At 42.4% G+C, this 13,367-nt stretch overlaps 1 protein-coding gene across 1 annotated transcript in view; it reads left to right on the forward strand.

Annotated features, from left to right (window-relative positions):
* The first annotated feature begins 2,746 nt into the window (after positions 1–2,746).
* Positions 2,747–13,367, forward strand: part of LOC139464819 (uncharacterized) — a 31,062-nt gene continuing 20,441 nt past the window's right edge. The window contains exons 1-2 of the mRNA XM_071246337.1: positions 2,747–2,891; positions 6,344–8,909. Of these exons, the coding sequence (XP_071102438.1) occupies positions 7,067–8,909 (1,843 nt within the window). The 5' untranslated portion in view covers positions 2,747–2,891; positions 6,344–7,066. The remainder of the gene's footprint in view (positions 2,892–6,343; positions 8,910–13,367) is intronic.

Genomic DNA, 13,367 nt, shown 5'->3' on the forward strand with positions numbered 1-13,367 from the left:
AGAGAAAGCGAATCATTATGGAGGATCGTTGTGGAGAAAGTGATTGATTAAGGAGGGGTCGGTGTAGAGAAGTTAGTGGATTCTGGAGGGACCGGAGTAGAAAAAAGGGGTTGGATTAAGAAGGGGTCGGTGTAGAGGCAGTTGTGGATACCAGATCAGCAGAGAATAGCCAATAAAAATGAATTGACTGTTTCGTTTCACATTTAGATTCTGAGACAGCCGAATCGGCTTCAAAACATGTTTCACTGGTGACGGAATTGGTCCTTTAACCGTCAGTCAGCCAACAAAATACCAACTGAGCATGTCAATATCACAAGCCGAGGCGCGTCTATTGTATCCGGTACTGTATTGTGTAATCGTCAAGTGCTGCACAAACGCCATATTTCACTTGTAAAGTTGTTGCCTCGGTAACGTTGGTGTCAACGTCGGACACAAAGGTCACAAAGGTCATTATTTTATAACACGCTCACGATTTCATGACATTACCTAACCCACTTTTAGGTTGAGGAGTCTCTGAATGAATGTCAAGATCAAGGATCAGTTCAATAGTTGACTACCGGATAAACAAAAACTATTCATAAGCTTTGAGACTTACCCCACAGTGGTATCAAAAACTTAATCGTGAACATTTTGAAAATATCTCCGACGGACATATTTTTCATTTTCAGTGCAAAATGTGACAATTAGAGACGTAATGTATTGACTTGAACCGAAAATCTCTGGCCCTGATACGCGGCAAAGTTTTTGTGCTTGTCAAGATGACTGAATTTTCGTACAAGTCAACAAATTACAGCTTTTATTTATTGACTTCAACTGTAAATCCCTGAAATATATTTGTGTGAAAACAAGCGACATCCCGCATCGTAGGAATGCAAACAAATGCGTGAGAAGGCCACCTTGACATATGCAAAAGCTCTGCCCCATCACCAGCTTGTATCACATCGCGATAGTATTCGCGTGACAAAAGAACCCCTTTAAAAAAATAGCAATATTTTTCACAATATATTTTTGGGGGTGACTAGATGGGTGGTGTTAATGAGTGGGGTATATCTCAAAGCTTTTATCCTACATTACTCTTTTGTATTTCTCCCTATCGGTGACCGTATTCAGTGATCGTAGGTTCGAATCCAAGAATCACACATGGCTATGGTTCTCGGTCCACCAACATATTTGCCGTGGTCATATATTTCAGGGGCGGTGGGTAATTCAGACGTTAAAGTGTTCGCTCGTCCTGCCGAAGATCCGGGTTCGATTCTCCACATTCTCCCCGCCGTGATATTGATGGAATATTACTAAAAGTGGCGTAAAACCACACTCACTCACTCATTTACCATCGCGTCGTTATTTGCCGATAAACTCAGATTAATATAAAAATGTTCCTATTTATAATTAAAATATTCTGACTATTTCAATCATTTTTTGTATTTGTATGTTGTAACAGAAGTCAACCTCGGGATACAGGGAACATGGGAGGGGGAATTATCTGCCCACTGGACTTTTAACTTTGTTGTTTTAGACTGTAGATATTTTGCCACGTACACCGTGAGTAGTTGTTTTGTCATGTACACCGTGAGTAGTTGTTTTGTCATGTACACCGTGTGTAGTTATTTTGTCATGTACACCGCGTGTAGTTATTTTGTCATGTACACCGTGTGTAGTTATTTTGTCATGTACACCGTGTGCAGTTATTTTGTCATGTACACCGCGTGTAGTTATTTTGTCATGTACACCGTGTGTAGTTATTTTGTCATGTACACCGTGTGCAGTTATTTTGTCATGTACACCGTGTGTAGTTATTTTGTCATGTACACCGCGTGTAGTTATTTTGTCATGTACACCGTGTGTAGTTATTTTGTCATGTACACCGTGTGCAGTTATTTTGTCATGTACACCGCGTGTAGTTATTTTGTCATGTACACCGTGTGTAGTTATTTTGTCATGTACACCGTGTGTAGATATTTTGTCATGTACACCGTGTGTAGATATTTTGTCATGTACACCGTGTGTAGTTATTTTGTCATGTACACCGTGTGTAGATATTTTGTCATGTACACCGCGTGTAGTTATTTTGTCATGAACACCGTGTGCAGTTATTTTGTCATGTACACCGTGTGTAGTTATTTTGTCATGTACACCGTGTGTAGTTATTTTGTCATGTACACCGCGTGTAGTTATTTTGTCATGTACACCGTGGGTAGTTATTTTGTCATGTACACCGTGAGTAGTTATTTTGTCATGTACACCGTGTGTAGTTATTTTGGGGGGATACTAAGGATGATGATTGTGCGACATTTGTTAACTTTAACGACTATCGATGCTGAAAACTCTCCTGTTAGGTAATAAAAGTCTGTATAACATACATAATTATTATATTTTAACCCACCTCTTTTTGAAGAATTTACCCAAATTTTATCAAATATTTACCCTTTTGTTTTCATATTCAATATAAAACGAAAATTTGTCAGCATAATTCCAAATAATTACATCACACCGTTATTGTTTACAAATCCGATATAAGAAATTGACAATATCTTATAGTTCATCAGACCACTGAGGAATTCTGATTATATAAACAACCAATCGTGCGTACAATACGCTTCACGTGACAACAACGCAGTCACATGATCGCACCAGCATCCGGAGGTATCCCCCCTGATGACAACAGTGAACTATTTCACTCTGGCGCATTACCTGGTATGGGACCGAGGCCAGAGAGGAGGCTGTGTGGAGATTATAGCGTTGCCAGCTCAGCTAAAAGTTCTTCAAAGAATCGCATTCTTCACTTTTGTTCCTGAGAGGAGCGAGCTGCGGTGTGCAGAGCTTTCAAGGCAGCATTGACCTCAGCGCACTGACTCAATTACTTCGGAGCAAGACAAATGCCAGTTTAAACAGTAAGCTAATGCATGTTACTTCGATATTATTGCGCTTGTTATTAGAAACACATATGCCCCATGTTTTTATAAAACAATGCACGTGATAACATTTGAATAGTTATGCATATCAGAAAAAGGCAATCGGTCTTGACGAAGGTGACAATAACAATAATATTTGGGAAGGTTGTGTCTGACTTTTCCTATATCATAGGAACATGATTACATTCATGATTTGTGTAGCTGTCGTAGTGGTGGTAGCCGCCATGGTGTAATCCTGACGGCGTCTCTACTCCTGACTACGGGTTATTGTTACAGAATTGTCATATTGTTGATTGCAGGTTATTGTCACATAGGGGACTGACAATTTGATATCCGGGAGGAGGGATTTTATCGATTAAAAACATTGTTTCCGAACATTCTTGAACAAAATATAAATAATGAAAAACAACAATTGCCCGCAACAAAAATTACATCTCTTGAAAGAAAAAACAGGCTCCTATTTTAAGTTGTAGCAGTATCACGAGGGGTACATGGGGTTTCCTGCGTCATGCGTTAGGGTTTCATACCACGAGCACCTAACGAGGGACGCATTAAACCACATGTACCCTCGTAATCCTGCCACAACGAATTTAATCTTACCGACTTGATTTATTATGACATTGTAAAGATTAAAATTCAAAATTGATAGAACACAGCTGTTCGATTGAGATGAGGTTAACTTGTGCTCTATCATGTAACTTTCACTGATTCTGAAAAAGTTGCGGCTTTTTGCATGGAGGCGGTGTATAAGGGATTTGTTTTGCCTCTCAGAAATCCACGTGCAGCTTGTCTTGTTCGTGGCGGGGTATAACGGATTTATTCCCCCGCTGAGAAATTTATTTACTTCCAAGGAGGGATACATAGCATTTTATCAAGATCACGAGGGGCAATCAAAGCTCCTCATTCTGACATGGAGGTACGATAAATAGCTGTAGCTGTAGCTGAAAATATATCTAATCTCGATACCAAAGACCAAGTACCACCCCAGAATATCAAATGGTCGGTCCCTTTAAATAGTCCTATTGCTGAACTTAAGGGTATTGTTACATAATTGTCATATTTCTGTCAACAGGCATTGACGGTGATAGAGAGGTCATATTGCTGACAGTAGGTCGCCATGATATAAATGTCGTATTGCTGATGTAACCGTCACATTGCTGACAGAAGGTCACTGTGATATAGCCCTTATATTACTGACAACAGCTCGAGATGATATAACCGTCACATTGCTGACAACAGGTCGCTGTGATATGTAACCATCACATTGCTGACAACAGGTCACTGTGATATATAACCGTCACATTGCTGACAACAGGTCGCTGTGATATATAACCGTCACATTTCTGACAACAGGTCGGTGTGATATATAACCATCACATTGCTGATAGCAGGTCACTGTGATATATAACCGTCACATTGCTGACAACAGGTCGCTGTGATATGTAACCGTCATATTGCTGACAACAGGTCGCTGTGATATATAACCGTCATATTGCTGACAACAGGTCGCTGTGATATATAACCGTCACATTGCTGACAACAGGTCGCTGTGATATATAACCATCACATTGCTGAAAGCAGGTCACTGTGATATATAACCGTCATATTGCTGACAACAGGTCGCTGTGATATATAACCGTCACATTCCTGACAGCAGGTCGCTGTGATATATAACCGTCACATTGCTGACAACAGGTCGCTGTGATATATAACCGTCACATCGCTGACAACAGGTCGCTGTGATATATAACCATCACATCGCTGACAACAGGTCGCTGTGATATATAACCATCACATTGCTGAAAACAGGTCGCTGTGATATATAACCGTCACATTGCTGACAGCAGGTCACTGTGATATATAACCGTCATATTGCTGACAACAGGTCGCTGTGATATATAACCGTCACATTGCTGACAACAGGTCGCTGGGATATATAACCGTCACATTGCTGACAACAGGTCGCTGTGATATATAACCATCACATTGCTGACAACAGGACGCTGTGATATATAACCATCACATTGCTGACAACAGATCGCTGTGATATATAACCATCACATTGCTGATAGCAGGTCACTGTGATATATAACCGTCATATTGCTGACAACAGGTCGCTGTGATATATAACCGTCATATTGCTGACAGCAGGTCGCTGTGATATATAACCGTCACATTGCTGACAACAGGTCGCTGTGATATATAACCGTCACATCGCTGACAACAGGTCGCTGTGATATATAACCATCACATCGCTGACAACAGGTCGCTGTGATATATAACCATCACATTGCTGAAAACAGGTCGCTGTGATATATAACCGTCACATTGCTGACAGCAGGTCACTGTGATATATAACCGTCATATTGCTGACAACAGGTCGCTGTGATATATAACCGTCACATTGCTGACAACAGGTCGCTGGGATATATAACCGTCACATTGCTGACAACAGGTCGCTGTGATATATAACCATCACATTGCTGACAACAGGACGCTGTGATATATAACCATCACATTGCTGACAACAGATCGCTGTGATATATAACCATCACATTGCTGATAGCAGGTCACTGTGATATATAACCGTCATATTGCTGACAACAGGTCGCTGTGATATATAACCGTCATATTGCTGACAGCAGGTCGCTGTGATATATAACCGTCACATTGCTGACAACAGGTCGCTGTGATATATAACCGTCACATCGCTGACAACAGGTCGCTGTGATATATAACCATCACATCGCTGACAACAGGTCGCTGTGATATATAACCGTCACATTGCTGACAGCAGGTCACTGTGATATATAACCGTCATATTGCTGACAAGAGGTCGCTGTGATATATAACCGTCACATTGCTGACAACAGGTCGCTGTGATATATAACCGTCACATTGCTGACAACAGGTCGCTGTGATATATAACCATCACATTGCTGACAACAGGACGCTGTGATATATAACCGTCACATTGCTGACAACAGATCGCTGTGATATATAACCATCACATTGCTGACAACAGGTCGCTGTGGTATATAACCGTCACATTGCTGACAACAGGTCACTGTGATAAAGCCCTTATATTACTGAAAACAGCTCGTCACATTGCTGACAACAGGTCACTGTGATATATAACCGTCATATTGCTGGCAACAGGTCACTGTGATATATAACCGTCACATTGCTGACAACAGGTCACTGTGATATATAACCGTCACATTGCTGACAACAGGTCACTGTGATATATAACCGTCATATTGCTGACAACAGGTCATTGTACTATAACTTCGATATTGCTGACTGTGATCTACAGACTCCGTCCCTTAGGCCCTCCTCAGCATCTGTGTCCGACTTCTGTCGGGTGTTCACAGTTGTAATGACTGCGGCCCCTCCGCCAACTATATAATGACCGGTTCTTCTCTCCCCAGATCCATGTGGCCCGATCCCTTCAACCAGCAGCCTCCGCTAATGAGTGGGCGATGATAAAACCTTGCCACGAGGAAAAGTGAAGCGTGGGGAAGCTTGTATTACCGTAAGCGGAGAATACTTGTTGAGTAGATGAGCCTTCTAAACACAAAAACTTCATGAATGAATCCTCAAAGCCAACCGAGGTCTATGATATAAATAACATCAACACAGTGGGTCGCCGATTCGCAGTGGGGCCGTACACTCCCTCCTTGTAAATTCCTCTACAGACAGTTAGCATGGCAGGGGTGACTTGTCGGGGGTGAGTTGTTGGGGGAGGAGCAGGAACGACCCTTAACGTACTTGTGCACCCCTCAGCGACAGTGAGGGGCTGGTTGGGGAAGTGGACGCGCGCGAGATAAGGATCGAGTGCAGAGGAGGTACACAGGGTTCCACAGACGCCGTGTGTCTCGCTCATCGCTTGGTGCAGGACGTGTTTTCCTTCCCGCTCTACGACGTGTGGATCATGGCCGGTGATGATGGAGTTGTATGTAATGTGGTGGGAGTCGTGTGTTGTGCAGGAGGTGTCCGGTGCACGTCGTCGCGCAGGCTGGAGCAACTAGTTTTATGAAATACCATATTCTCATGTGTCTGTGACAGTTGTGTCTGTGTCAGTTGTGTCTGATTCGGTGATTTCAGCGGTGGATTCGTGATCAAAGAATTGTACGGATTATACTTTCATCAGCATGTATCACCTGAGTCTGTCCGGTCACTTCGCCGTCATATCTGTCATTGTGACCTTGACCTTAGGGGAAACAACCCCTCCACCCCCAACCCCTACAGTACCAACTACAGATAAGCTGGAGGAGGCTGTCATCACCTCGTTACTGAAGATAGTGGATGAAAAGTTTGACACTTTGAGTTCCCGGATTGCTCAGATGGAGCGGGCGTTGAACGGGTTACAGTTTTTTAACATTCGTCAGTTCCGCGGAGTCACCAACACACTACAGACGACAGCAGCGCTTACGCAGGCCATGCATTCTAAACTCGGGACAAATGACCTTGAAACAAGAACACTTAAGTCTACAGTTACACGAATTGGGCATGACATGAGTTCTCTTAAAGAAACAAACTCTAAAATGTTTCAACAGCTGGAGCGTTCTTTTGTGTATATAAATCGAAACATTGAAAAGAAAACAAACGAATTGATGACAGCTCTTGATGGCCTCGACGTCGGAGGGCGCGAGGAGCGTGGTCCGGAGGAGGAGGCCACTGAGCAGGCGTATACAGGGAGGCAAGAAACTGTTTTAAATTGTACAGTGGATATAAAAGTACTAGAAGAACGTATAGATTTACGTTTCAACCATTTGAGAAATCAGTCCCATTTTCAGTATGAACAATTAAGGAACCAATCGAGTGTGCAATTTGATAAGTTAAAGTACCTCTCACAATCCCATTATGGTAGTTTGCGAACTCAAACAGAGAGCCAGAACAGCAAACTGAAACATCAGTCCGCCAGTCAGTTCGACAAACTGAAACTTCAGTCCGAGACCAACTATCAAAGGCTGACAAATCAATCTCAGGGTTATTTTAACAGTCTTAAATACCAGTCCCAGAGTCAGTTCAATCGTCTTTCCAATATCAGCCAATCACGTACAGTTGAGAGGTCGGAGGAGACGTACTCTCGCTCTGATGACGTCTTCATTGACAACGAGATGCTCTTCCACGCAATCACAAATATGACGTCACATATCGTTCAGTCTGTGAGTTTCATCAGACACACTGACAGTATGCTGGAGCAGATCATTTCAAACACCGAGACGTTGGCGTACGAACAGGGGAAGCTTCGTAAAGACGTCGTCGACGTGGTCGTACAATCACCACGTAACAACGAAAAACCAGACCCAGCAAACAACCTCCTCCCTACAGGTGAAGGTCATACAAACGTAGATCAAGGTCATGGTCACCTTCGCACAGAAGTTGCGCCTTCAGGGGGGTGTTCACTTCCGGAAAGTGTGCTTAAGGATATTGCAAAGTTTTCTCAAAATGGGTCGCAGTTGTTTGAAATATTAACTGATCTTGCTCAGATGAGTCAGGTGTCATTATCATCCTCCCTTGTCGAACTTCAGGACGAGCTTCTCCGAATGGAGGAGACTCGAACCAAACTAGAGAAGGAGACAAAACTACCACCGTCCTACGGTTCGGGAGACAGTAACCTTGCCCTTCAGAAAATACTCAATACATCCAAGGCAACGCTGAAGATGACCGAAGCGATGGCCTCGAACACTGGTTGGATTCCTTACATCTTTCACAATGTCCAGTACGTTGAGGGTCAGCTCAATAGGTCTATGTCCGTAACAACACGATTCCTGTCGGAACTCCGAAGTTTAACGAGTAAACTCAGCAGACCTGATCCCAATGCACAAACTCAGGCGGGGGTGGCCAACAATGTCCCCCCTGAGCGGGAGGGGGACACGCGAAAAAATGGAAGTGCGATGACCCAGGAGAATGTGCTTGAGTTTATATACGACACCAGCGTTAAGCTGAAGAGGATTATGCCAGCGCTGACAAGACTTATAGCTGAACCAGGTAAGAAACAAACTTTGTTACATTTATCTGAACAATATTCTTGTTCATCTATAAACTCCTTGTTTCCTTGAGAAATACCCAACTTCATTTCCGCACCAGCTTCCGTTTGTTTGCACACTTTATGTCATAACACAGAATATGGCTTCACTCGCCAGTGTACAGTAAACTACGTTTAAATCGAACACGCTTATAACGAACTGACGGATATAACGAACAGGCTTTTTAGGGTCCTGGGCATTTGCTGTCTATATGACATATATATGCTTATAACGAACTACGGAACAGGACTTGTTCCACCGACCCACCTCGACACCCCCCCCCCCCCCCACCTACATACACACACCACTCATCACAGCACACTGTATCAGGAGCTGACTGTGGGGGTTGAGAAGGCATCTTAGCCTTGTGGTTCAAGTGTTAGTTTGTCACACCAGATGTTCTATTCCCCGAATGTTTAAGTGCCGACGCTTTTTTTTTTGTTGGAATACAGTTATAGGAGCATTAAACCTGTTCATTGACTACGTCACATAGATTGGTGGATTTTCATCATTGGTGCGTTTCTAAGTTCAGAAGCGAGTTCGTTGGTTTCACGAAGGTGGTGAACGTCTGAGACATGCATAGCTACGGGCTTTTCTCCCACCGCATGAAGCTGACGCCTTGATACAATCACATACTGTTCAAAGCCGCCTAAAACGCACACACTCATCACTGGAGCATTGCTTGAGTATCCAACCAGTCGCCATATACTATCTCACGCACTCACTCACTGGTATCCACTTCTCTCTCTCTCTCTCTCTCTCTCTCTCTCTCTCTCTCTCTCTCTCTCTCTCTCTCTCTCTCTCTCTCTCTTACTTTGAATTCTTGCCGTGTAGTCCACGAACAGGTCTTCAAACCGCACCTCTGTTTAAAAAGAGCAGGAAGTTTATTGATAAACATTGCTGAAGCTTTCAAAAAGGTTTATGGTAGACAGGAGGAGGACATTTCCAACTTGGACGCATTACCTTTCAAACTCGCACACAATCACTGGTATCCTCCCTCTCTCTCTCTCTCTCTCTCTCTCTCTCTCTCTCTCTCTCTCTCTCTCTCTCTCTCTCTCTCTCTCTCTCTCTCTCTTAATGCAACTAGAAGAACACCTCGTCTGTCATACAGACCCTGAAAGAAATATATCCAATACAGCCAATGCAAGTGTATAATGTTTGGCAAGTCTAGATTACTGCAGTATATTAAAAATGAGGAAAGTCTCTGGGCACCTGTTTATTATATTCTTATAACTATCATTTATCAACTTTTTTTCTGTAAAACATGTCCATTTCAGATATTAGATGTTTGTCTAAAAAACACCCACCTATCCACTCACTCACTCAGACTCAGATCCCCTAACACCCAACCTCACCACCCCCCCATGAACCGCCCCACCACCCACTCACTCTCGCAACCATCCTACTATCCAACCTGTCTCCCCCCTTCCAATCAATGAGTTAGTCTTTACACGCCCCACCGCCACCTACAGCACACCATAGCCTCCTCCTAAGTGTAAATGGCCTTTAAGTGATGTGCAAGAGCCTGCTCCTGACCCCCTAACTCATTCGCCAGATAGACGTTCGACTTCCGCGCATCCCGGCAACACCAGTAATGACAGTCGCGAAATACGATACCCACTGACTCCGACCTTGTTTCCACAATAACATGCTTCAAATGTCGAACTTGAGTTTATAAACAGTGTATACACTGAACACAGGAACTGTGGCTTTACATTAACTCCTGACAACATGGCGTAAAAGGTTGAACAACTGCCGAACATTCGCACAAGCTAGACTGTCTTTCAGTCTCTATAACAAAAGACGTTCTTGGTGCTTTAAAGGACTCAACATTTGAAATTCTTGGGTGGGGGGTTGGGGATTAAACAAAATATATTGTCCCCAAAAATGTTTGAAACAAGTAATTGTGTCTTCATGCCTGCCATAAAAATTACATTGTTGCCATGAGTTGCCAAAAATATTTTAGCTCAATGTTAAATATTTAAACATATCTGGTGATGTACTTGCATCTGGTCTCAATACAAAATTTTCATAGAGTTGTAATAAGTTCACAAATAAACCCGATCACTATTATAAAACTTACACAGGCATGTACATGTGTTATTCATTGTATTCTTACAAAGGGGACCGACCTGTGAAGATCCGGGGTAGAATAGGTCTTCAGCAATCCATGCTTGCCGTAAAAGGCGAATATGCTTGTCGTAAAAGGCGACTAACGGGATCGGGTGGTCAGGCTCGCTGACATGGTTGATGCATGTCATCGATCCCAATTGCGTGGATTGATGCTCATAATGTCAATCACTGGATTGTCTGGTCCAGACTCGATTATTTACAGACCGCCGTCTAATAGCTGGAATATTGCTGAGTGCGACGTTAAGCAGCAAACAAACAAACAAATACAGCGGCGACCAGGTGCGTATATATAAACTACCGGGCAACATAATATAACGTATAGACTTGAAACTCAACACTGGCAACCGGGTTGAATAGATTCAGATGTGTGTGGGGGTGGAGGGGGGTCACTTCCTCTAATAACTATACCCACCCTGCCCCCACCCACCCCGACACACAGAGACACACAATCATCACAGCGGGGTGGCAGCTAACTACACGTGTTGGGCCATATATCAGTTTACTATGAGCTGGGTAAACATGTACATTGGGGGACCCGTTATTTCAAATGAAATCGTCCGGAAGGCGACGTTTCCGGAATAGCGGGAGTCAACATTATCAAACTTTCATTGTACGTAGGGAGGGATGGTGTATACTTGATGCGAGGATATTTGTTAATAGTTTAGTAATTTAAGTCTCATCATTAAAGAGCAAGGGTGTCAGTGCGTGGATGTTGTTTAACGCCGCACTCGGCAGTAGTCCAGCTATGTCAGGGCGACCTGTAAGTATTGGGCCGGACAAACCGGTGATGGATGGGGGTCTTCATGTTATTTCCGTCCGGACAGAGCCAGAAATTCAACCTGTTTCTTCCAAAAACATGAACTTTTAAAAGAACGACGTTTGATAAAAGCCACATTGCCACTCTGGCAAAGTCATCAAAACTGAAGTTATTTAAAACTTTGCCATGTAGTTGTGAAAATTGTCCGGCTTGGTTAAATGCCAGTTTTTCTTTCTACACGATGAAGTACATGAGTATAGAAAGAAACAAGAGTGAGCATGGTGTTAGGCCGCTTTTAGCATATTCCAGCAATATATCATGCCGGGGGACAGATAAGAGAAGATAAGGTAGATAAGATAATATTTATTGCAGAAACATTCAGAACAGATGCAATTTTTAAAATGACAAAAATATTATTATTTATATATACATATATACAGACATAAATACCCCCCCGCCAAAAAACCCAAAACAACAACAAAAAAACAATACAAAAAAAAAAAAAAAACCCAAAAAAACAAACAATGCAAAAAACAAAACAAATATAAAACAACAAAATATATCAATATTACATATTTGATGATATTGTACATATTATGTCATCGGCTGATTTAGATCAAGGGGCATTTATTGCTTGAAATGATTGACATGGAAGCAAATGCAGTTGCCATTGATGGCTTCATAATTTGAGAGGATGTAGTGAAATAATTTGTTTTCATGATTCTGGATATTTACATCTTAGGTGGATAAATTTCCCAAGCGTATATTTCTTTCTTGATAGGGTTTGGTACAATGACACCTAAGCCTTCCGTCACACACCAAAAACACAAGAGAAAGTATGACTTGGAGCAAGTCCTTCACCCAAACTGATCTTTACCACATATCCTAGTCTGTCTGCCAGACCAAGGTGAATATATTAAGAACGGAATCCAAGTGAAGTCTTAAATAATTTGGCAAGGCTAGATTGCCTAAGCGCGAGGTCTCTACTGGGTTTTTTTCTAGATCAATGAAAATTTGAAACAATCGTGTTTCAGTATTAGACACACGGTTCCTAATGAGAAAACCTCGAAAATCAGCCTTTGTATAATTGTAGATCTACCTAGTATGACAACATTTAGTATTGTTGTATCTCGTGAACATACACGTGTTGAAATGAAAAAAGTACAATTTTGTTTTACGTGAACAAAGGGACAATATGAGAATTCTGAATGTTTTGCTCAGATCCTGTTAGGTAAATGGGCCCTTATAGCACCGTTTCCTTTGCCAGAAGCATAAAGTCGAGATCGGGTTTTACCAAGCAATATCGACTAACACCTAGGCTTTAAAATAACTGAGTTCTTCATAGAACCTTTCCGTCTTTGCTGTTGTGGAAATAAGGAAACTAGACTTGGTTAAGTTTGATCTAGACTCGTTTAGTTAGTGAGTGTGTTGGTTTAACGCCGCTTTTAACATTATTCCAGTTATATCAAGGCGTGTCAGCTTAATAGGGGAGGAAAGCCCGAAATGATGCAGGTCTCAGATGTTTACCAC

Source organism: Haliotis cracherodii, unplaced genomic scaffold (genome assembly GCF_022045235.1).
Source record: "Haliotis cracherodii isolate W230 unplaced genomic scaffold, xgHalCrac1.p SCAF_17, whole genome shotgun sequence".
Classification (NCBI taxonomy): Eukaryota; Metazoa; Mollusca; class Gastropoda; order Lepetellida; family Haliotidae; genus Haliotis; species Haliotis cracherodii.